The sequence below is a fragment of the Zymoseptoria tritici genome, chromosome 11, assembly GCF_000219625.1.
Source record: "Zymoseptoria tritici IPO323 chromosome 11, whole genome shotgun sequence".
Lineage (NCBI taxonomy): Eukaryota > Fungi > Ascomycota > Dothideomycetes > Mycosphaerellales > Mycosphaerellaceae > Zymoseptoria > Zymoseptoria tritici.
The window spans coordinates 238,822-263,537 of NC_018208.1; the positions used below are offsets into that span (position 1 = coordinate 238,822).

Consider the following 24,716-nt stretch of genomic DNA (forward strand, 5'->3'; position numbering starts at 1 on the left):
CGGAAACTGCGACCCTCTACCAATTCTCCCTCCATCGTACTCTGCCACCGCTCCGCAGACGATGACAACCTTGGCAAGCTCAGCGTCAAGCTCATTGTCAAGCTCTTCGACCAGCACAACTTCGTACCCTTCCGCCACTGGAGGAGTGACGCCAAATGGATACTGTGGTGCGACTGGCAATGGCACTTTCTGCGCTTCTCCATTTGGAGGTTGCTGCAGTCGGTACGATGCCTGCGGTAATGACAACGAGTACTGCGGACCCGGATGCCAATCGCAGTACGGAATTTGTGACCCGGTGCCAGTAGGCCCTCCATCGTACTCGGCCACCGTTCCTCAATCAATGTCATCCTCTTCGGCAGCACCACTGTCTACGATATCGAGCATTGAACTTCCTCCGATCTTCTCGGAGCCTCAGACCACAAGCACTGCGGTGACTAGCTCGTCCAGCAGCAGCGTCGTTGTTCCTTCGTACCAGGACCCGGCGACGAGCTCTGCCTCAACCAGCAGTGCCGTTGCGCCTACCTCTGTTGATCCAACAACGAGCTTGGCTTCGACCAGCAGTGCCGCCATTGTACCATCGTACGTTGAGCCTACAATCACTTCATCACCAGCATCGTCCTCATCGGCTGCGCCCTCGGGCACTCGGTCGTTCATCCTTGCCTCGCCTACGCCGTGCGATTTTGGCGATGTGCCAGGTTACGGCCAAGACGACGACTACTGCACCGTGAACCTCACCCAGGCCATGAGAATTTACGCCGTCGAATCAGTCCAAGTATTCCCATCTTGTAACGGCTTGCTCTCCATCGGCGAAGGCACAAAAGCATTCGAGCCCCTCGACATGCCCGATGAGAGAGTCGTACGCAACGATGGCACTATGAACTCATTCTTCGCGCCATTCTGGGATGACCTTGGAGTCGAGGGCGGAGCGCCGCAGGAAGATGGATCGTATGGCCCTACGAACAATGGTATCTGGTATCAGGAGACTGCCACCGGGGTGACTTTCGAGTACGATCTTTCGCGTTCTGGTGAACCGGACAATAGCTTCCACTGGACTGTCGCGTATACGTTCGCCACGCCTGGAGTCGCGGTGTATACTTACTATCAGCTGGGCAACGCAGCCGACAATGGTATCTCGGCAGGCGTGGGCATGCAAGGTGGTGAGTCTTTTCCGTCCGGTGTTCCGGTCCTAGAATTCTGCTAACAAGACAATAGTCGAAGAAGGTGGTGGGAATCTCGGCGTCACGTACTCTCTTGCACAGGCGAGAATCACTCCCGGTCTGAAGATAACTTGTGACTCAGTGGCGAGCACTTGTGTAGCGACCGCTTAGTCGGAACGGGATTGATGAGCATACGAGGGACGGAACGTTTGGAATAATGCTGTATGATTCACGTAGTTGTTCGTTCAGATAAATTGTGTGAAACCAAATTGATTGAGAACCCCTTCAAATATTCATGTCTCAGCCGGACGATAGCTTACCCCGGAGTCTCAAGGTTGTACCAGGCGCCGTATCGCCTCGTATCGCATCTCAGCTCGTGGTCGCTCGGGCGGCTAAACAGCGACTGTACATTCGATTTATCTTCTCTTGTAGCTTCGCCGCTACGTTTCGAGTTGTTTGCTATTCATCTGCAGCTTTACGGACTTGGACTACGGGCAGCGAATAGTCGAGCGAACAGGGACAGCGTTATATCCACAGATCGGCTTGAAGAAGAAGCGATCGCAAAGAGCTGGGCGACATACATTTGGAGGATGCTGGGTTAGATTGGACGAGAGCACGAGGCCAGAGAACGACATCTATATTGCGCATACACATACGACCTCGGAACGTCTCCGCCTCGATACACCGAGCGCGCCTCCGCCGCCTCCGCCTCTCCCCATGCTGGCAGCATGAATCCACCGGACGGCTACCGTCGCGGAACTCCTGGGAATGCCACGCCTGGCGGAGGACAGTGGCCAGCGCCGCGACACGTCTCCGAGTCGCAGCGTGCCGTCGGAGGCTACATACCTCCTCCGCCTCCGCTCCAGTCGGTGCAGCCTCAGAACCATCACTTTCCGCCGCCTCCTCCACGACCACCATTGAGCGCGACCCAACCACATGCGCCATTCGTACCACCGCCTCCAGGGCAGCCCAATACGTACTGGAATCGCCAGCCGAACTATCCTCCGCCTCCGCCACAATCACAAAGTCAGTCGCGCGAGCCACGAGCCTACGATCCGAGTGTATACTTCGAGTACAGCACATTGCCTCCTCTGAACGACAATGCGCCGTTGACTTCGGCGACATACATACCCGATGGTTTGAGCTTTGGACCGGGTGTGGGGATACCAGGCCTGCATCAAAATGCTCCCTCTGGCAGGCCTGGCCATATGCCACAGCCTAGCTACTACAGAGGTGCTTCGGAGGATTTCTCGCACGATCCTATGCATCAGAGATATGAGGGCACATACAACAATCAGGACCCAGCTATGAACTGGTATCCTAACCATCCGCAGCCGGCTCAATCGGCACCGCCTTCTGGACAGGCGAGCTTTCCGCCTCCAACGCCTACGAATAGGAATAAGAATCTCATTCTGCCGGCGAAGGAGACGGAGCAGCATTCCTCTCTTGCCGGTGAGCGGCTGCCCTATCTCACGACAGCTTCTGCGGCAAAGAGCGACCCCAACCGAGAACACTCATCGTCGAGTGACGTCCCAGCATCTCCCCACGAGCAGCATTGGCCGGCAGAGCGTATTCAGGAATTTCTTACTCTGCACTCGTTTTCGAAAGAGTGGCTGATTGCGTTTCAACATTTGAATGTCTCTGGTGCTCAATTTTTGGATATTGGAAGAAGTGGAGGTCAGCGCAACATTGCATTTTTACCGCACACTCTTTTGCCGCAGGTCGCGAGGGAGTGCACTGCCAATGGTGCTGTGTGGGATTACACAAAGGAGCGAGAGGAAGGAAGACGACTGCGGCGGCTTGTCAGAGATGTGGTCAAGACTGGAAATGCTGGAACTCCTCAGTCGGCCGTGGCGGGTAGCAACTCGAATTTGGCACCACGTGCAGCTGGGAGCGCAGGTACTGACGGTACGGTGGAGACATCGCCGAACTATGCACGAGACATGACGGTGTTCGGCTCGACTCCCACGACTGCTGGTGGCGGTGACGACTCTCCTGGCAGAGGTATGCCTCCGTTGACTGTGTCGGGCAGGGCAACTGGCGGCTACAGGTCCATCACAATGGACTCGTACGATCATCGCAATCAACTTGCGGCGATTGGTGATCCGAAGCGGCAACCTTCCCCAAGTGGCAAGAGTGGAGATCCTGCGAGCAGTACCAAGTACGCAAGCAGTCCATCACAGAGCCCAGCTCTGATCAAGTCTAAGCCAAGTACGAACGGCCACCGTCGTAACCCAAGCAGTGGACACTTCCGTGGACCTAGCACTGACACGGTAGGCTCATCAACACATACAGGCCGATCTAGCGCTGGCTTGGCTTCAGGCCCCGATAGTCCGTACAACAAACCTATTGCGGAGGATTTCTACACTGGACGTCCAGCACACGATGGTGCCCGACCTCCACCGTCAGATAGTAGCGCACGTAGGCCAAGTCGAGACCCGCTTCCCACCAGCGCAAAGGAGCACAAAGGGATATGGGCGAAGTTCAGACGTGGGAAGAGGGACGAGGCTCAGCCTTCGCCTGAAGACGAGTTCCCGACCAGTCCGCAAGCTTTTCGCAATCCGTACAACAAGCCTGGTGCCGCATCTTCGGATTTATCCGTTAATGAAATGCGAAAGGCTCTGAGGAGAGAGTCTTCGGAGAACGTCCCCTCCGATACAAGAGGCAGGCAGACAGCCCGCGACGGCGACAAGAAGTACATCTTCGTCACGCCGGACGGTTGGAACTATCGCTTGATGGATATTAGCGACGTCGAGTCTGCAGACCAATTGCGCACTGTCATCTGCTACAATCTGGGCATCCCAATTGAGGCAACGGGAATTTCCATCTTCATGACCACGCCTGGGAAAGATGAGCACGAGGAGGAGCTGACAGATCAAATGCTCATGTCTGCGCGAGTTCGCATGGCTGATCCGCTGGGCAGCCTCAAGCTGTACGTGCGCGCGCCGAATGCCCTACTGGATCCGATTGAGAGTGCGGATGTCAACTTTGCGCAATCGCAGATGCACAAGACTTCGGTCTCGAGTGAAAGTACGAATGGTGTTCCGCTGGACAGCGGTACGAAGATGCAGGAGAATATGCTTCAGAATGACTTTCAGAATTTGCCTCACGATCAGCAGAAAGAACTCCTGGAGGCTCGCGCGGAGCAGCATAGAAAAGATACGGAGCGCAAAAGACTGGACTACCAGGCTCATCGCAAGTCCCAGCTTGTTGATAACGGCAAAGGCGGCAAGATTTACGACTTTGACAGTTCGCGCTCTACCGCCGCCCATGAACAGGACAGGCCTTCTGTGCAGCATCGTCCAGCCTCTTCGGGCTCCGCTGAGTTTGACAGAAAGACCGACAGCTTCCAGCCAATGCGGAGAGCACCTCCTGTGCCCGAACCCACGAACACATTGGTCAAAGTCAACAGTCTTAATCGGAAGCCCGTTGGTACCACTCGTACAAGCTGGCCGAGAACGGAAGATCCATGGAAGCGTATATCGGGCGGCTCGATCCGAGAGGAGAATAGCAAGAGACCCGCGAGCAAAGGCATCGGAGGAATTGGCGCTGCACTCGCCGGAGCCGGAAAGGCGGCTGGAGCTCTCGGTCATCCAAATAGCGCTCCAGTCACATCCTCTGGCCTGCAGAAGTTCAGCACCGTTGGCGATCTCCGTAGTGCGGGTGATCGTCCACGAGGTGCGTTGGCGTCCGTCGACTTCCAGCAACGGAGCAACTCCGGCGGTCGATCGAGTCCGAACGCTCCGAGAAGCCCTTTCACGATGTCCAAGGGAGGTCAGTCTTTCCGAGTTCCTGCTTATGAAGAGGACGAAGAGGAAGAGGATGACGAAGATACGCTGAAAGCTTCGCAGAGGCCGAATCTGTCGTTGAGGACTCCGTCGAATCCGATGATTGCTAAGTTGCAGTCTGAAGGTCGATCACACAGTCCGGAGCTGAGCCCGAATTCAGGCCGTGCAGCGACGTCTTTGAATAGGATGTCGAGCAAGCGCGGACCTTCTTTTGACGTGCCCGAGCATCAGGTCGAGTTTGCGCCGTCCCCGCATATTGGTCAGAACGATTCTGATGAGGATTCCGACGATGGACTGTTTGCTATTCCACTGCGAGGGCAGCAAAAAGACAAAGTCGTCCCTGAGACTCCAGTGTCAACTTCCAAACAAGATGTGACAGCGCCTACAGGATCGCCAGGCCGCTCACCTAACAGACCGGAGCTGAAGCTCAAGACATCCCGAGCAAACGTCCGCTTCGACTCGCCCAAGCTCATGCCGCAAGAGCGCATCACTAGCTTCGAAGACGACGAGTTCGATCCCATGATTTGGGGACCACAGTCTACCTCTTCTGGCGGACCATGGTCGAATGATTCGCCTGACGACTACGCCAAGTTCAACAGAAGGGAAAGCTTCGCAAGTGATATCTGGGCCAATCGTCCTCCTGTCGAAGACATCGCCGAGCGTCTGGACAATTTCTTCCCGAACGTTGATCTCGATCAGCCTATGGGAGAAGATGCCGAGGGTGGTGAAGCTAGCCCTGACACAAATGACCGGTCTACCCTGCGGCCTAAAGCCTCAATTTCCGACTTGGGCAGTAGTCGAAGCGTGTCACCTCAGCCCAGCGACGAGGGTGCGGGAGAGACCCTGGGCAGTGACGAATCCACCTTGCGTGGTGGGACGATTTCATCAGTCGCTCATCGCAGCGTTCGCAAATCGGGTGGTTTGGGCAGGACCAAGAGCATTCGCGATGTGGTGAAGAACAACTACTCGCACCTTGGCGGTCCATCCCAGCATCCATCCGTGTCCTCACGCAATTCGAGCCGCCAGCCCAGCATCACTGGACTACCCACCCACAATGCTCTTACCAACAGGGTTAGCACCCTCCGTAACGACGTCACGTCCTCGATTGTTCGGCGCAAGAGTACGAAGATGTTCGGCGCCAAGATCGAGCAGGTCAAGCCGCAGCGCGGTAGTCGTCTCATCAATAATCTGGAGACGATCCCGCAAGATACCATTCCCAGTGGGAGTGTTCAGCATGTCAGACCCGAGCGGCAGCCGACCTTCAAATGGATGCGTGGTCAACTTATCGGCAAAGGCACTTTTGGTCGCGTCTATTTGGGCATGAACACCACCACGGGAGAGCTGCTCGCCGTCAAGCAAGTCGAGGTCAACCATAAAGGGCAGAGCGCAGACCCGAACAAGATCCGGGAGATGGTGAAAGCCTTGGATCAGGAGATCGACACGATGCAGCACTTGGACCATGTGAACATCGTGCAATACCTTGGTTGCGAGAAGAAAGAGTACAGCATTTCTATCTTCCTCGAGTACATCTCTGGTGGCAGCGTCGGCTCCTGTCTCCGAAAGCACGGCAAATTCGAGGAACCTGTCGTCAGCTCGCTCACTCGGCAGACACTCGGTGGTCTAGCTTACCTTCACAGCGAAGGCATCCTCCATCGCGACTTGAAAGCCGACAACATCCTCCTCGACCTCGATGGGACCTGCAAAATCTCTGACTTTGGCATTTCCAAACGTAGCGCGAACCCTTATAACAACGACATCACCAATAGCATGCAAGGCAGCGTCTTCTGGATGGCTCCCGAAGTCATCCGCGCGCAGTCCCAAGCACTCAGCGTACCCTCCGGTGCGAACGATGGTGTGGACGTCCGCATGAGCCAGGGCTACAGTGCCAAAGTCGACATCTGGTCGCTGGGCTGTGTCGTGCTGGAGATGTTTGCTGGACGCCGACCGTGGAGCAAAGAAGAGGCCATCGGCGCGATTTACAAGTTGGGCAGTCTGAACCAGGCGCCGCCCATTCCGGATGATGTTTCGACTGTTGTGGGGCCGGCGGCGTTGAGCTTTATGTATGATTGCTTTACGATGTGAGTGGAATCCTGCTGATTTTGCGTGATTGGATGCTGACATGTTTGATGTAGTCAACCGGGCGAGAGACCTACGGCGGAAACGTTGCTTCGTGCTCCGTTCTGCATTTTCGATCCGCATTACAATTTCTTGGATACTGAATTGTATGCGAAGATCCGTGGAGCGTTCTGAGCGCAGCATAGGAAAGTGTATGGGAGAGAGTTGGTTTGGAGAGCGGGCGCTGTGTTCTGGAAACCAGCGTGACGTACTAATGATTTACGGATGGGATGACATGTGTCTCGATGACGGCGCGAAGACTTTTATCAGCAGTTGAGACAGTCCGTAAGAAAAGGCATTGGCAGGAAGTGCTGCAAACGCAGTGAAGGGAGAAAACGGCGTCTCATTATGGAAGGTAGGCTTTGCAGTCATAGTGGCCTCTATGGCGCAGGCGTGTTGTTGCTATTGAGGTGAGTGCGAATTCTTCTTATCTGCTTCTTTCCGCTTTTCTGGCATGTGATGCGCCAAGTCTGGCAGCTTCGTTCATTCACTCGCAACATCCATGCAAACCTTATCTCGCGGTCCGTCGCTTTGCGATGCAGATCATACGTTCAAGACACTACCGGGACCTACAAACATCGATAACGCATTTGCCGACCTCGCAGTCTCTGCTCCATGCTTCGAACACTTGACCATACAACACAGCCCGTGCGTCTCCTTACGACATCTGCCTCAAATGAACCCTCCGAACGCACTTCGGTGCAGCACCTGCTGCGAACCCAACCACACTTCACTCTACTGCCCTACACTCGGAGACGATACACCGGCGAGGCAATTCGCAATCGAGGCTCGGCGTCTGCTCGCACTCGAACCGGCCGCACGATCCGCCCTCATGCACGGAGTGCCCCTTACAAGTCCCATCTGCGCGCAGCATCGCCAGCGAGGGCTTGACAAGATCCGTGTCGAAGAGCTCACCAACTCGAATCATGTGGCATCTATCCTGCAGCATCGCGCTTTGATGCCAACATGTTGGGCCTGCGCCTTGGGGTGGTTTCGAGAGATGGGAAATCCAGTGTGGCCATTCGACACCTGTACATGCGCGGCCACTGTCTTCGACGACAAGACGTGCGCTTGGTGCGCATTGGCGGACCTCCAGCAGCGCAGAAAGGACTACCTCGCGGCGTACCGGCGGCTAGTCCCAGTCCCGGACATCAAAGGAGGGCAGCCCACCACACAGTCAATGCTTCTATGCGCCTGCGGGAAATGGCCAATGTGGCCCTACGAAGTCTTGAGAGTATGCGCAGGTTGCCATGGTGCGGTCACTGTGCCGCTTCATGCGCTTGATGGAGTGACGCATCTTGCTTGTACGATCGGGAACCCTAGTCGCAGACTCGTCGGTGAGGGCGAATCGATGAACATTCAATTGACTGGCTCAAGACTCGAGTGCATTGCGCATCCTATGAGGCCGCTGGTACAGAGCTTGGGCGAGCAGCAGGTATTCTTGGCAGCGAAGAGAGCACAGGATTTGGCGCGGGCGAAATTGCAGTCACTTGACAATGGACACACTCCCGGCAAGCAGACGCCTGGGAACGGGCAGCCGCCTGAAGACGGGAAGACACCTAGCATGGGCACTTGAAGCACGGCAAATGGACTCCATGGCAGCTCAGACTGGGATCGGCAGAAGAGCTCGGGCAACTGGATAGACGACCGGTGTCGAGATGACGAGCCAAGACGATACTGCGCAAGGACAGGTCATATCGCATCATTGTCCATGGCTCCGGACATGTGGCCATGGATATTGACCTCAGCCTGAGCAGATAGGCAGCGTCAACGAGATGATGTCTTGTGTTGGAACATTGGCGTAATAGACATCGCGAACAGTGGAAAGGCCAAGGTGCCCACTCAGCGACTTTTGTTTTAGCGATATACTCGATGCCTTGCCTTTGGTTGGCATCGTCGAGGATTGTGTTGATGAAAGGCACAATCAGCGGAATCGGATTGAGCGATACACTCCCCTCACTCAAAGGCGATCGAATGGCACACACGAGGTACAACGTTTTGTACAATAGTATCGTACTGTTCCTTCACATGGGCCAGCGAAAAGGTAGACCTGCGTGTGGATCCTCACCGATCCCGATCGAAACTTGATACATACTTATCATGTCGAACAAACGTGATGATCAAGTCGAGAAGCACCGACGAAGTAATACAATCAAGCTCGTGTTGGGGAGTGAGGCAGGTCAGGTGAAGTAGTATGGACAAACAGATGTATGCTTCTATTTTGATCGAGCTAATCCATCCCAAAGTCGGCCGCGTACGGCAAGAATATAAAGTAGGAGAGGGTTATAGCTACAAATATGATATGAGATGCCCCGCGGGGCTTGTTCAATGAGTGACTGCCGTTCAATGCTTTTCCTTCCACTTCGCTTCCTCCACCATCTCATCTCCGTCTTTCATGGACAACAAAGACTCTCTAGTTGCCGGCCCTTCGTACGCGGCGGTACGAGTATGGGTATGGCTGAGTGTTGCCGGGACCTTGTTTAGGACCTTGGCCTGGTAGCTTTGGTCCTTGGCCGCCTGGAGGCTTTGGGCCTGGACCGGCTGGAGGCTTTGGGCCTTTGCCGCCTGGAGGCTTTGGGCCTGGACCGCCTGGGAATCCCGGAAGCTTTGGGATGGGTCCTGGGCCTGCGTTCTCACCCGGACCGCCTGGTCCAGCGGGCAGGTTGTCATATTGGTCATATGTCGGAGGTTGGTAGTATGACGGAGGCTGGTAGTATGACGGAGGGGTGGGCGCTGAAGTGGAGCTGGTTGTGGAAGTCATCATGGTCGTGGAAACAGTCACAGTGGTCATGCTGCCTGATTGCGCGGATGAGCTCTGGAAGCTTGCGGTGCTAGTGGAAGCGGCGCCGGTTGTAGAGGTCGGTGTAACACCGCTAGCCTCGACAGTGGTGGTCGACTGCTGGGTTGAGGTTGCGCTGCCAGTGCCGGTCACGGAAGAGGAAGTGATCTGGCTAGCGGAAGAGATCGACCCGGATGCAGAGGAGCTTACAGCGCTGCCGGTCGTGGACTGGCTGATGGAGGAAGTTGGTACAGATCCCGTTGAGCTGGAGGCACTGCCGGTTGTGGACTGGCTGACGGAAGAAGTGCTAGTGACACTCTGGCTGGAGGAAGTGCCGGTAGGGGTAACACTGCTAGTGCCCTGGGTGCCAGTAGACGAAACAGATCCGCTTTGGCTAGTCGATTGCGTCGAAGATTGAGATCCAGACGTCGCGGAGGACACAGGCGTGCTAATGGAGGTTGAGATCGTGCTCTGGCTAGTCTGCGTGTTCGATACGGTTCCAGTGGAGGAAACAGATCCCGATGTCGCAGAGGAAACAGTCATGCTGAGAGAGGTCGAGATTGTGCTCTGGCTAGTCTGTGTGCCAGATGCGGTTCCAGTGGAGGATTTGGATGCGGACATCGAAGACGAAACAGGCGTGCTGATGGAGGTCGAGAACGGGCTCTGGCTAGTCTGGGTTCCAGTGGAAGACAGCGATCCTGAGGTCATGGAAGAGACGGATGCACTAGAAGAGGCAGTCATGCTTCCGCTAGATTGCGTAGCAGATGTGCTTCCCGATGTGCTGGTGATCCCGGTCGAGGTCTGCGATACAGAGCTAGAAAGTTGCGTTGTGCTTGTTGGAGTCACAGCGCTGCCCTCGGTGAAGCTAGCACTCTGGCTTGTGGTCTGCTGCGCGGAAGATGTGGTGCCGGTCTGGGTGCCAGATGAAGAGCTCTGAGTGTTTGTCTGAGATGTAGCCGTGTTGGATTCAGTAGCCGAAGTCTCCTGCGCCGACGATGTGCTGCCGGTCTGAGTGCTCTGGCTGTTCGTCTGAGATCCAGTGGTCTGGCTCTGGCTTGTGCTGCCGGTCTGAGTGGCGGTCTGAGTGCTCTGAGTGTTGCTCTGAGTGGTCTGGCTCTGGCTTGAGCTGCCGGTCTGAGTGGCGGTCTGAGTGCTCTGGCTGTTTGTCTGAAGGCTCTGGCTCTGGCTAGTGACGCTGTTGGTGTTGGATGCGGTGTTGCCTTGAGTAGTGCTGAATCCAGTCTGGCTAGTCTGGGAAGTCTTGGAAGTGCTCAAGCTTGAACCAGGGGTCGTGCTGCTGATATCGGAGGAAGTCGATGCTCCGGAAGTGGAGCTCACAGTCGCAGAATCAGTAGCAGTGTTCGAGGAAGCAGATGTGATGCCGGAGGTCGAAGATCGCTCAGTCGATGAGACGGCGGAAGTAGATTGCGTCTGAGATCCGCTGGTCAGGGAACCCGTGGATGATGCCGATGAAGCAGAGCCAGTGACCTGAGATGTCGACTCAGAAGTGCTGGACACTCCAGAGGTCAATGATACCGATGAAGTAGAGCCGGTGACCTGAGATGTCGACTCGGAAGTGCTGAAAATACCAGAGGAAGAGCTAGATGCTCCAGTCGAGGACTGTCCGATCGTGGAGGCAGACATGCCGGAAGACACTGCGGAAGTTGAGCTGGTGGGCGTCACAGCGCTAGCCTCCGTAGAAGAGGAGGATGACTGGCCAGTAGAGCTATTTCCAGTCTGAGTGGCGGAAGAGACTGACGAGCCTGTCTGGCTAGTTGCCGAAGTGCTCTGGCTGCCTGGAGATGAGGTGCCCGTCACACTTGAGCTGATGCTGGAGGACGTCGGGGAACCGCTAGTCTGCGATGACTGGCTAGCCGGCGTGGACGCGCTCAATGAAGAGGAAGATCCTGACACCGTTGAGCTAGCGCTGGAGCTGATTTGAGAAGATCCGGTCTGCGACGTCTGGCTAGCAGGCGTGGTCTCACTCAGTGAAGAGAAGGTACCTGACACAGTCGAACTGACGCTGGAGATCGTACCAGAGGCGCTGCTCTGTGAAGTCTGGCTAGCGGAAGTGGTCTGGCTCAATGAAGAAGAGAAGCCGGACACAGTTGAGCTAACGCTGGAGCTGGTCTGGGATGAGCCGGTCTGCGAGGTCTGGCTGGCAGGCGTGGTCTCGCTCAATGAAGAGGAGGTACCCGTGACACTTCCGCTGACAGTGGAGGCCGTCTGCTGAGTGGAGACAGAAGTGGAGGATCCCGTGGCCGAGACAGAACTGGATGAAGGAGTCACGGCATTACCGGTAGAACTGCTCGATTGGACAGAGGACAATCCAGAGGTCGAGGCTGAGCTAGAAGAGCCCGTGCTTGAGCCGCTCTCGATCGATGTCAAAGAGGTGACACCGGAGGAGCTTGACATGGAGGAGCTTGACATGGATGTGGTGGAGTATGGTCCCGAAGAAGTGGTCGAAACGGTCGCTGTGCTGAACGACGTGGCGAAAGTCGTAGACGAGGAAGGCTTAACGCATTGCTTGGCCTGGTAGTTGTAGCCACCGTAGGTGTACGTGTACGTTTCGCAGACAAGACCTGGGCAGCAGGTCTTCCTGTTTCCACACTGCTCGTGTTCAAGCTTGCAAACCTTGGTGGTGGATGTGGCCTGCGAGGCAGATGTGCTCTGCACGCTCGAGGAGGTGATACCGGCAGAAGTCGAAGATCCCACATTCGAGGATGTAGTGCTAGATGGCGTCACGGCACTGCCCTGGGAGGAGGAGGATTGAGTGCCCGACGTCTGCGAGGCTGAGCTGGAGGATCCGGAGAGGAAAGTAGCGCTCGACTGAGACGAAGTGCTTGCCACGCTTCCAGTGGAGGATCCGGAAAGGGATGTGGCGCTCGACTGAGACGAAGTGCTTGAGACGCTGCCAGTGGATTGAGTGGAGGATCCGGACAGGGTCGTAGCGCTCGACTGAGCCGAAGTGCTTGAGACGCTGCCAGTGGTGGAAGATCCAGACACGCTCGACTGAGCCGAGGTGCTAGAGATGCTGCCAGTGGATTGGGTGGAGGATCCGGACAGGGTCGTAGCGCTCGACTGAGCCGAAGTGCTTGAGACGCTGCCAGTGGATTGGGTGGAGGATCCGGACAGGGTCGTAGCGCTCGACTGAGCCGAAGTGCTTGAGACGCTGCCAGTGGATGATCCAGATACGCTCGACTGAGCCGAGGTGCTAGAGATGCTGCCAGTGGAAGAAGAGCCGCTCGCGGAAGAAGAGCCTTGAGAAGTGCTCTCAGTCGACTGACTCATGCTCTGGGTTGTGCTGGACGGGGTCACGGCACTTGCCTCTGAGGTGGAGGACTGGGTGAATGTCTGCTCAGTGGAAGTGCTCGAAAGGCTTCCGGTGGAAGATCCAGACAAGGTCGTACCGCTAGCAGTGCCTGTGAAGGTCACGCTAGATGTAGACTGGCTGATCGTAGAGGTTGAGGATACCGGAGCACTGGTAGAAGAGCTGCCCGAAACTGACGAAGTGGATTCAGAGGACTGAGAAGAAGACGAGATCGAACCCTGCATGGTGGACGTCGGGGTCACCGCGCTAGCCTCTGAGGTTGATTCAGTCGCGCTGGTAGTACGGGTAGAAGATCCCGCGCTGTTAGTAGACTGCGAAGCGCTCGTGGAGGAACCGGTGACTGACGACTGCGTAGACTCGCTGGTAGATTGAGTGGACACAGAAGTCGAGGAGACCGGAATGCTGTTCGTGGATTGGCTGGAAGACTGGCTGACAGATGAGGAAGATCCTTGGCTCGTTGAGGATGTGCTCCCGATTGTTCCGCTCGAAGTCTGAGTAGACACGGATGTTGAAGAAACTGGCGTGCTAGTGGACTGAGTGGAGACAGACGTGGAGGACACGGAGACGCTGGTAGAAGATCCAGTGCCCGACGACGTGCTCTGCGTAGATCCGCTGGTAGACTGGATGGAGACAGACGAGGAGGACGCTGAGACGCTGGTAGAAGATCCAGTGCCAGATGACATGCTCTGCGTCGATCCGCTAGTAGACTGGGAGGAGAGGGACGTGGAAGACACTGGGACGCTGGTGGAGGATCCAGTGCCCGACGACGTGCTCTGCGAAGACAGGCTTTCAGTTCCAGTGACCATAGACGTAGAGGATTGCATGCTAGTAGTCGGGGTCACGGCGCTGGCCTCAGTGGTCGAGCTGATAGATTGAGACTCAGTAGACCCGGTGGAGGCGGATGTAGCGGTTGTGGAAGAGCCAGTGCTTTGAGTCGATACGCTCGAAGTCTGGGTAGAGACCGAGGTGGAGGACACTGAAGCGGTGCTCTGTGTAGACTCAGTCGTAGACTGAGTAAGCGAAGAAGTAGGGCTCTGCATGCTGGTGGTCGGGGTCACTGCGCTTGCTTCAGTGGTGGATCCAGTGGAGCTGGCGGACTGCGACTGGCTGGAACCAGTCGAGGAAGAGACGGAGTTCGTGGACTCAGTGGACGAAGCAGACTGCGAAGTCGAAACCGAAGCGGTGCCAGATGTGGAGCCGGTCTGGGTTGTGCCGCTCTGAGTGCTGGATGAAGATCCGACTGATGATGAACTGATGCTGCTAGACAAAGGCGTGGCTGATGAGGAGGTCTGGCTGAACGAAGTCGCGGAGCCGGTGCTGCTCATAGACTCGGTAGATTGAGTGGAAGAGGCAGACCCACTGGTCGAAGACTGCGAGACAGAAGTGGACTGCGACGATGTTGAGCCAGTGCTTGATCCCGACTGGGTAGCAGTGGACTGCGAGGCGGAGGAGGATGGAGTCGCGGTAGAGACGCCCGTCGAAACAGATGCGGATGTCGATCCAGTGCCGCTTGTGCTAGATTGCGATTGCGTTGTTCCGGTCTGGCTGGAAGGTGCAGTCACGGTAGACTGGGTCGATTGAGACTCGGTCGATTGAGACTGGCTAGACTGGGACTGGGAAGACTGAGACTGGGTCGATTGAGTCGATTGAGACTGAGAGGAACCAGTAGTAACAGACGACGAAGTAGACTGCACGTTGGAAGAGGTGGCCGACACAGATGTGGTGCTGGATGGAGTTACGGCGCTCGCCAGGGTGGTAGATCCGGTGCTTTGAGACCCGCTCTGTGTAGATTGCGTCTGGGAGGTAGACTGAGTCTGGGAGGTAGACTCGGTGGTTTGAGTTCCGCTCTGGGTAGACTGAGTCTCGGAAGCAGAGCCAGTGGTCTGAGTTCCGCTCTGGGAAGACTGGGTCTGAGAAGTAGAGCCAGTGGTCTGAGTTCCGCTCTGGGTAGACTGAGTCTGAGAAGCAGAGCCAGTGGTCTGGGTTCCGCTCTGGGTAGACTGAGTCTGGGAAGCAGAGCCAGTGGTCTGGGTTCCGCTCTGGGTAGACTGAGTCTGAGAGGTAGACTGGGTGCTTTGGGTTCCGATAGAAGACTGCGTTTCGGTGGTAGACTGGAGGCTTTGAGTACCGCTCTGGGTAGAGGCGGAGTTGGTCGAAACAGACGAGCTGCTGGACTGAGTCTGGAAAGTTGTGGGTGTCTGAGCGCTGCTAGAGGCAGTCTTAGTCGACAGCGAGGTGCTGAGGGAAGTAGACTGCGTGCTTTGAGTCTCGCTCTGGCCAGACTGGGTCTGAGAGGTAGACTGGGTGCTCTGAGTGCCGCTCTGGGTAGATGCAGTGTTGGTCGAAGCAGACGAGCTGCCAGACTGAGTCTGAGAAGTCGCGGGTGTCTGGGTGCTGGTAGAGACCGTCTGGGTGTCGGTGGAGACAGTCTGGGTGCTGATAGAGTTAGTCTGAGTCGACAGCGAGGTGCTGGCGACACTGCTCGACTGGGACTGAGAGATAGACGAGCTGCCGGTCTGAGATGTGCTCGAGCCGGTCTGCGATGAAGCAGACGACGAGCCCAAGGAGCTCTGCAGAGAGGAAGATCCTGTCGTCGAGGCAGTACCGCTGGACAAAGAGGTAGTCGGCGTCACGGCGCTTGCCTCGGAGGTTGAAGAAACTGTTCCGGAGCTGGAAGTTCCAGTCGCGGACGAAGTGGACTGGATGTTGGATTGAGAAGTGCTCGAGATAGTCTGCGAGGAGGAATCGAACAGCGTGCTGGAGGAAAGCTGCGTAGACGTCGGTACCGCGAAGGTAGTCGAGGACGATGGGGTCACAGCACTGGCCTCGGAAGTAGACTGGCTGCTCGTGCCAGTCTGCGAGGAAGCAAGGCTGGAAGAGCTATCCGTCTGCGAAGAAGTGGATCCGGTCTGCGAAGACGAAGAGCCGGTCTGCGTAGAGGAAGAGCCGGTCTGCGAAGACGAAGAGCCGGTCTGCGAAGAGGAAGAACCAGTCTGCGAAGACGAAGAGCCGGTCTGCGAGCTGCTGGAAGTGGGCACAGACGTCGAGCTTCCCTGGGAGGAGGTGGAAGACGTCGGTGTGACAGCGCTAGCCTCAGAGGTAGATTGGCTGCTCGTGCCCGTCTGCGAAGACGAAGCGATAGAGCTGGTAGAAGAACCGGACTGCGAGGAAGCGATCGATGTGCTGGAGGAGCTACCAGTCTGCGAAGACGAAGAGCCAATCTGCGAAGAGGAAGAGCCGGTCTGCGAGCTGCTGGAAACCGGCGCAGACGACGAGCTTCCCTGAGAGGAAGTGGATGACGACGGTGTCACAGCGCTAGCTTCGGTGGTTGACTGGCTGCTCGTGCCCGTCTGCGAGGACGAAGCCGTCAGGCTGGAGGAGCCGCCGGTCTGCGAAGTAGAGTCGGTCTGCGACGAAGAGCTGCCAGTCTGCGAGGACGAACCAGACTGCGTGCTGCTCGAGGAGACCGGAGCAGATGTCGAGCTTCCCTGAGAAGCGGAAGTAGAAGACGTCGGTGTTACAGCGCTGGCCTCGGTCGAAGACTGGCTGCTGGTGCCGGTCTGCGAAGATGAAGCATTCGAAAGGCCGGTGGTGGAGCTACCAGTCTGCGAAGAGGAACCGGACTGCGACGAGGCGATCGACGTGCTGGAAGAGCTGCCAGTCTGCGAGGAAGATCCAGACTGCGTGCTGCTAGATGAAACTGGAGTGGACGTCGAGCTTCCGATCGATGTGCTGGAGGAGCTTCCAGACTGGAGAGTGGTCGATCCGGTCTGGAAAGAGGATCCCGTCTGCGAAGAAGAGCTGATCTGCGAAGAGGACTCGGTCTGAGAAGAAGAAGAGCCGGTCTGCGAAGTAGAGCTGATCTGCGAAGAAGATCCGGTCTGAGAAGAAGAAGAGCTGGTCTGCGAAGACGGGCTGGTCTGCGACGAAGAAGAGCCGGTCTGCGAAGTAGAGCTGATCTGCGAAGAAGATCCGGTCTGAGAAGAAGAAGAGCCGGTCTGCGAAGAAGATCCGGTCTGAGAAGAAGAAGCTGTCTGCGAGGCCGAGCCGGTCTGAGAAGAAGAAGCTGTCTGCGAGGCCGAGCCGGACTGCGTGCTGCTCGAGGATGCTGGCATAGATGTGCTAGAGGTGCTTTCAGACTGGAGAGTGGTCGATCCGGTCTGCGAAGACAAACCTGTCTGCGAAGACGAACCCGTCTGCGAAGACGAAACCGTCTGCGAAGACGAGCCAGTTTGAGAAGACAATCCAGTTTGCGAAGAAGAGCCAGTCTGAGAAGACGAAACCGTCTGCGAAGAGCCAGTCTGAGAAGACAATCCAGTCTGCGAAGAGGAGCCAGTCTGAGAAGATCCCGTCTGCGAGGCCGAGCCAGACTGCGTGCTGCTCGAGGATGCTGGCAAAGATGTGCTAGGGGTGCTTCCAGACGGGAGAGTGGTCGATCCGGTCTGCGAAGAAGAACTCGTCTGCGAAGAGGAACCCGTCGAAGAAGAACCCGCCTGAGATGAAGAGCCGGTCTGCGAAGATCCGGACTGTATGCTGCTAGTAGATCCCGATGCAGGTGTCGTCGGAGCGGATTGCGAAGAGGACCCCGTCTGCGAGGAGGAGCTGATCTGCGAAGAAGAGCCAGTTTGAGAAGAGCTGATCTGCGAAGAAGAGCCAGTCTGAGAAGAGCTGATCTGCGAAGAAGAGCCTGTCTGAGAAGAGCCGATCTGCGAAGAAGTGCCAGTCTGAGAAGAGCCGATCTGCGAAGACGAGCCAGTCTGAGAAGAGCTGATCTGCGAAGAAGAGCCGGTCTGAGAAGAGCTGATCTGCGAAGAAGAACCAGTCTGAGAAGAGCTAATCTGCGAAGACGATTCAGTCTGGGACGAAGAACCGGTCTGGGAAGAAGGGCCGGTCTGCGAAGATCCAGACTGCGTGCTGCTGGAGACAGTGGAGGACGATGGTGTCACAGCACTAGCCTCAGAGCTCGACGACCCGGATGAGCTCGCGGACTGCGAAGAGCTGCTGCCGGTCTGAGAAGAAGAGCCGGTCTGCGAAGATCCAGACTGCGTGCTGCTGGAGACAGTGGAGGACGATGGTGTCACAGCACTGGCCTCGGAGCTCGACGATCCGGATGAGCTCGCGGACAGTGAAGAGCTGCTGCCGGTGTGCGACGAAGCAATCATCGAGCCAGTGGAGCTGCTCTGCAGGCTGGAGCTGGAAGAGCGAACATTTGTGGAAGAAGCGGGACGAGCAGACGTTGTCGAGCTCGATGCCGATCCTTGAGTTGTGGATGCGGAAGTCTGTCGATGATTGTCAGTGCCTTTGTTCAATCGACCAAGCAGTCGGAGAGATAACTCACGCTAGCGGGGGTGGTGCAGATCGTCGACGTCTGCTTGACCTTCTTGGTTTTGCTGTAGGTCAGGGTCCTTGTGATGGTCTTTGGCTGCTGAATGCACTTGCACCATTGCTGCAACTGCTGCTTGTGCAACTTGAGGTACTTCCACTTGATCTGGTTCTGGTAGTTGTTGTTGAATGTTGCCTCAGGCTCAGCGTCGGCCTCCGCGTCCCTCTTCTCAGAGGGCTTGGAGGTCGTCTCCTCCTCGCTGATATCCACGCGGTAGGATGGCGGGGGGTTGTTGGCCGGGCAAGCGAGCGTCTTGGTCTTTGCAACGGTAACGGTCGTCTTGACGGTCTTGGTCTGGTATTCGGTGACCTTGCCCGGAGGGTAGAATGTCTGACAGTACTGAACCGCAGGGCCGTAAGACTTGAGACTATCGTATCCCCGGTAGGGCTGTCTCTGGCAGATGTCGTCGTTGCCGAAAGATGGGAGGTTAGGGGCGGCAGAAGTCCATTGCACGGCGGCAGCCAGAGCAAGGACAACGGCGTTGGCGTGCATGATGGAGGTAAAACGAATGTAGTAGGGGGAAGGGGATCAACGAAAGAATGCAGCGAATGGACTGCTCTCGAAGGCGAGAGAGATGGTTCTTCAAAAACGATTGTGAGCGAGGTCGACACCTCTTTAAACGATGAATGAACAACAGCAAGAAGCAAAAAAGAACGAGTCAATACAGGCCGACAGTGTAAAAGGTGAAACAAGGACAGAGAGAAAAAGAAGAGATGCGGTTTATGGTCAGCATGCCCTCGACGAGAGCCATCCTGGTCAAGTTCTCGATTGGGCAATCTTCGGACTGTGCTGCCGTTGTGGATTGACCAATCCAATCACTGCAAGTGCTCAATAAGTGCGATCGTATAAGAGACCCGTGCGGAAAGTATCCACCAAGGCGTCGGTAGCGCGGTGGCCAGATTCTCCCGCGGTGGAGGCAGGACTGTGCCAGCATGTGTTGAGTAGGCACATACCTGGCCGGTCGTGGTTGAACATCGACCAGACCATGACATGTCGTGGCTTGACTTTCACAACAGCTGGCGGTGAGATCCTCTTTCTTGTCGATGGACCCAAGAGATTTGCCTATCCAAAGGCCTCTTGGAAGTCCATCTCTTCACGCCGGCCAGCATCGCCACGATCTGCACGGGTTCTTGCGTTGTGCAAATTTAGTGTAATAAGTCATAGGCATCTGCCCAGTCCGAGAGAGTGCAAGCCACAAGCAGTAATGAGGAGGCGGCATGTAGGTTGATATTGAGTTCAGTCTAACGCAAGGCACGGATTCATGAGCATCCAGAGCGCGGCATCGTAACTTCAATTGAAGAGCAGATCTTCGTCATTCTCCGGCGGCGTAAACCCAGATGCAGGTCCGATGGCTGCATTGGTTCATGGCGTATAGAACAAGCCGTGCGGTAAGTGTATGGTGGCGGTGTCTGAGGCCTTTTTCCACTGTCATGAATCAGCAGAAAGACTCCTCGCAGGACGAATGAAAACTGCATGAGTGGGTCAAAACTTGTGTATCCCGCGGTGTCAGCAGAAGCATAAGAGGGCGATGGGACGGCACAGAGCAGGCATGTTGTCCACGGAGGCCTCACCGCATACCGCGCCGGAGACTCCCGACCCACAGGCGTGGTATCAGTCACTGCAAGGTACCATCGAGCAGGAGTCGAGGTCTTCAATGTCTCGCCACTCCACGGGTGTTTGACGCCGGCATGAATAAGGGCCATGCTTGATGTTGATGGAAGAGCATGAAGCTGAAAGCTATCTGAACTGGCGGACGATGTTTGAGGACGATTTGAATTGAGCCGAGGAGAACCCGGGCCACGGCCACACACGCACGGTTCTATCTACTTCCGATGGTTCAGGCAAGAGTCGGATGCAGTGATAATAATTCCCATCGATATCACCGCCATGTGGTATGCACTACGACAAATGACGTCGTCCACTATTATTTGCATTGTGGTCAACGCAATTGACAGATGCCAGTGCTGAAAGCAATGCACAAAGCTATTCTATGCCCCTGCTCAATAAAGAAGCAGGACACGACCGAACCTAAGCAGTGGACCAACTCGAATGTGCTCAAGATTTCCTATTTGAGAGGCAAGGTCGCATGTACCTCTAACACTCTACGATGTTGAGCAGATGCTTCCCGGGTTCATGCCTGTTTTCTCCACGTTCGTCCCATTGCACTCGTGCCGCGACTCTTCAGTCTCTACTCAACTCAGCAGAACACGACTCCGCGTGCCGTCCCCGCCCCAAAGCTATCGTTTCGTCGATGCAAGAAAGCCACGCCTAGTGCCGTATGCGTGCTCTCTGGCTACCGTTTGGGGCTAGAACACGGCACATCGACGATTTTGAAACATGCCGCCGTGAGAGCGAGGTCAAGATGCTGACCACGATTCTGTGCGCCACAGTTTCCGCCATCCGAACCCCCCACACAAAGTACACCGCAGCGCGACCCTGTACCATCGACTCTAGATAGGATAGGGTGAGACATTGTTGCGTGAGCCAGTGGAAGGGATGGGCCGCCCACTTCTGTTTTCTGTAACACACCAGCGGCGTTCGTCCGCGCGCACGATCCACGACCCACTTCGAGCAGCAGTGAGCGGCTGGTGACTCGCAGGAGTAGGAAGCACCTCTTTGGCAGGCAGGGCTGACAAGATATGTCTCAATGAAACCGTGGTTGTTTATCCGAGAAGGCGCCTGACCAGAGTTCAGACGTACTGCGAGATCGTCTTGACATGGCATCTGTTGTTTCGGTATAGAACTGGTAGCGAAACGAAGAGCATGTTGAGATGGTCTCGATGCTGGAGCTGAGAGATTCACGAAGAGTCCTCTCTCTCACTGATGCGTACCTAAGGCTCAATATAGTCTTGTCTGCCTCAGGCTGCATCGTCTGCTGACTGATCGCAAGCAGAAAATCCGGCCCTCACCTCAACCAAGTTTCTGCTCTTCAACCACCTCCGCTCGATGAACTCCTTCTGAATCACGTGTTCATCCTTCCCCTTGTTCTCCTTTGTCTTGCCCCACCGGCCCGTGGCTCCAACTCAGCCGGTTGTCCACTCTACCGATCAGGCAAAGTACACGAATCTCCTTCATCTCTTGGCCTCGCTTCCACGCCCTCGAGATTCGTGACCTGTTTCCATTGGACGGTCCGGTCGGGTGTCATGCAGGAGGAAGCTCACACCACCCAAGCCCTCGTGCAGCAAGCTTCTCGTGTCCGCCGCATGGGCAAGGCACTGGAACTTGGTCATCGATCATGTATGTGCAGCGGACATATTCAATCACGATTCATCTGGGCCAGGCTAGCACCGGGCAAAGAGCTTCCTTCGCTGGCACAGCTGGCTCGCGTCCAGCTGCAGTTCTCGTCGGGGTTGGTGGGATGGAAGCTTGTAGCTTTCCCCGGAGCTGAGGCTGAGAATTGAGACTGGCTGAACCCTCGCCTGACATTAATTGGTCTGGACTCAGCACTACCCTTTTGCATACATGGTTACGGTGCAACTTTTTCGCGGGTGGCATGAGCGAACGTTTGGGCGTGGTAACGGCGACATTGATCATTCCCGCTCGTTTCTCTCTGTCTATTATCTGTCCTGCTCCTTCTTTCTCCTTCCCTCCACCGACCCTCTTATCTCATTCTCTTCTTCTCTTGTTCATCACTATTTTTCGAGGTGGTACATGCCTACCTCAACAGCACAATTTTGATCATGTCAACCCTCCCATCCGAAGGCTACAATGGCTACCACCAATACAAATCCTCACATCACCAGAAATCGCCATGGTCGCGCCACCGTCGACGGACTCTCGCGACACGCATCTTGGGTGGTGCGGTCGTGGTGATTTTCTGCTACATGCTCTTCCTCCGACCATCTGTCGCCGACGCCGCGCTTCCAGAAGTCGATGAGTTACTTCCGAACCAAGACTCAAAACCTGTGCCTATCGCAAAGGCATACCCAGAGAGGACGGTACCGCAAAGTCCTCGCGCAGCCGCTGCTGAGCCTGCTGCTCGAGCAGCTCCGATCGTGGATGCTCTCCTGCGCAGACCTCAAAGTCCGATGAAGGACGCTGCGGCAGGCGTCGCAGCTGGAGCTGGAGCTGCCAAAGATGCCGTCTCAGCTGGAGCGGGAGCCGCCAAAGATGCCGTAGTCGGAGCTGGAATGGGAAGAGCAGGCACGGGAAGAGTAGGCGGCGCAGGAGTCCCGACCAGCAGACCGTCTTACGTCGCCAAACCCGAGTACAACTTCGCGGAGAACACCGATGATGAAGTCTTCGAGAAAGCCATCCGGCGCATGATCGACCTACTCCCTTCGCAACTTCACGTCCGCCGTGCCCTCCTCGCCGAATTGACCGAAACTGGCGAAGAACTGCTTCACGAACTCGCGACCCGTGTGCGCGCTTTCAAGTCGCTCTTTGAGGCTTGGGAGGCCGTGCATCTGGTGCCTTCGTATGGCTCGCTGGTGCAGCAGAATGTGCTGGAGAGGCTGAGAAGCTTGCGCGACACGACGTTGAACATCGGCGATGCGATCAAAGGATACGATGAGTTCCGCTCGTTCATGAATACATTCGAAAAGAGGCTCTTCTCCGGCACACTGCCGTATCATGGAAACCACATGGCGTTGCACACAAGTTTCTACAATGGTGGCAGGGGAATGGTTTTCACCGCAGGTGACGGACAGGCAGGGTTCTTACTCGCCTCCATTCCGCTATTCCGCAAGCTTGGTTTCCAATACCCGATCGAGATCATGTATATGGGCGAGGAAGATCTTAGCGAAGAGCGGAGAGAAGATTTGGAAGCACTTCCCGGCGTTGTGACGAGAGACTTGCGCAAGATGATCAACGATGAAGGCTGGAAGTTAAAAGGTAAGACCACTCTGCCCTCTGGCTTATTGTCAATGATTGACTCAGTTTCGCAGGTTGGGCCGCCAAACCTTTCGCCATACTCATGTCCTCCTTCCGCGAAGCCATCTTCGTCGATGCCGATGCCATCTTCTTTGTCAATCCCGCCGAGCTGTTCGAAGATGAAGGATACAAGGACACCGGCGCGCTGTTCTTCAAAGACCGCAAGATCTTCCCCGAGAGCAAGCGATCGTGGATCAAGAAGGTCATTCCTGGTCCAGTTTCTGCGAATGTGAAGCGCTCCAGACTTTGGACGGGTGAGAGTGGACACATGCAGGACAGTGGTGTGGTTGTTGTCGACAAGTGGAAGCATTTCTTGCCAATGGTGTTGTGCACGAGATTGAACGGTCCGGACCGGGATGGCAACAAGGATAAGGGCAGGAGAGGAGTGTACGACATGGTTTATGGTATGTGTGCTGAAGTCGCATTCCCATCAATGCGATCTGCTGACCACGAATCTTCCCTACTACAGGCGACAAGGAAACCTTCTGGCTCAGCTGGGAGATGGTCGGCGACAGCGGCTACACCTTCCACGACTCCGTCGCGGGAGTCATGGGAGCCTTCGACAGTGCCACGACCCTCGAACACGCAACCAAGGACAAGAAGACGGAAGACGAGAAACTCAAACTGCTGCAGGGCAAGGACGACAAAAAGAAGGACGAAAAGAAAAAGGACGACGAAAAGAAGGACGAAGAGAAGAAAGACGGCGAAGACGACAAGCCAGACGGCGAGGACAAGAAAGAAGACGACGACAACACCGAAGAAAAAGAAGAATCCGCCGAAGACGAAACCTCCGTCGAGCCCGCGGACGAATCCTACGACATGTCGCCCGCCCGGAACCACACCGTCTGCGCCGCGCAACTCCTGCACTTCACGCTCGAGGGCAAACCGCTCTGGTTCAACGGGTGGATCTCCGAGAGCAAAGGACTGAAGAAGGAGGCAGTCGACCCGAGTGCGTTTATGGTGTACATGGAGGAACCCCGGAATCGCAAGGAGAGCTGGAAGATTCACGGCGCGAACGTGTGTTGTTTGACGGCGGAGAATGTGAGTCAGTTTGATGATGGAGAGAATGAGGTGATTGAGACGATTATTGGGTTGGCGAAGGAGGTCAATTGGGATTGATGAGGATGAGGAGGGAGGGATGGAGGGAAGGGATGTTGCTGCGATTTAGCGGGTTGGGATTTGGGGATTATAGAATTTGTGTTGGGATATGTCTTGGATGTCTTCTTGTGTACAGGCGAGCTTTAGAGTGTACATGGTTTGCACAGTTTCATTGCAGTGATATCCCGTGTCT

The 24,716-nt window shown here is 55.9% G+C and overlaps 4 protein-coding genes across 4 annotated transcripts; 3 read left to right on the forward strand and 1 right to left on the reverse strand.

Moving 5' to 3' along the window:
- Positions 1–133: 133 nt before the first annotated feature.
- On the forward strand, positions 134–289 carry MYCGRDRAFT_19570 (uncharacterized protein; the record flags this gene model as incomplete). The annotated part of the gene is made up of 1 exon (XM_003848237.1): positions 134–289. A coding segment is annotated over one exon (156 nt), but the record flags the coding sequence as incomplete, so codon positions are not given.
- Positions 290–6,265: 5,976 nt separating this feature from the next.
- MgBck1 (serine/threonine kinase) lies at positions 6,266–7,195 on the forward strand (the record flags this gene model as incomplete). Its single annotated transcript, XM_003848238.1, has 3 exons — positions 6,266–6,759; positions 6,817–7,023; positions 7,078–7,195. The coding sequence occupies 3 exons, from the start codon at positions 6,266–6,268 to the stop codon at positions 7,193–7,195; spliced, it is 819 nt and encodes a 272-aa protein (XP_003848286.1).
- Positions 7,196–9,256: 2,061 nt separating this feature from the next.
- Positions 9,257–19,045, reverse strand: MYCGRDRAFT_111177 (uncharacterized protein; the record flags this gene model as incomplete). Its single annotated transcript, XM_003848662.1, has 2 exons — positions 9,257–18,449; positions 18,509–19,045. 2 exons carry the CDS (start codon positions 19,043–19,045, stop codon positions 9,474–9,476), a joined length of 9,513 nt encoding a protein of 3,170 aa, XP_003848710.1.
- A 3,074-nt stretch (positions 19,046–22,119) lies between these two features.
- Positions 22,120–24,566, forward strand: MYCGRDRAFT_111178 (uncharacterized protein; the record flags this gene model as incomplete). The annotated part of the gene is made up of 3 exons (XM_003848239.1): positions 22,120–23,386; positions 23,440–23,829; positions 23,895–24,566. 3 exons carry the CDS (start codon positions 22,234–22,236, stop codon positions 24,542–24,544), a joined length of 2,193 nt encoding a protein of 730 aa, XP_003848287.1.
- Positions 24,567–24,716: the final 150 nt, after the last annotated feature.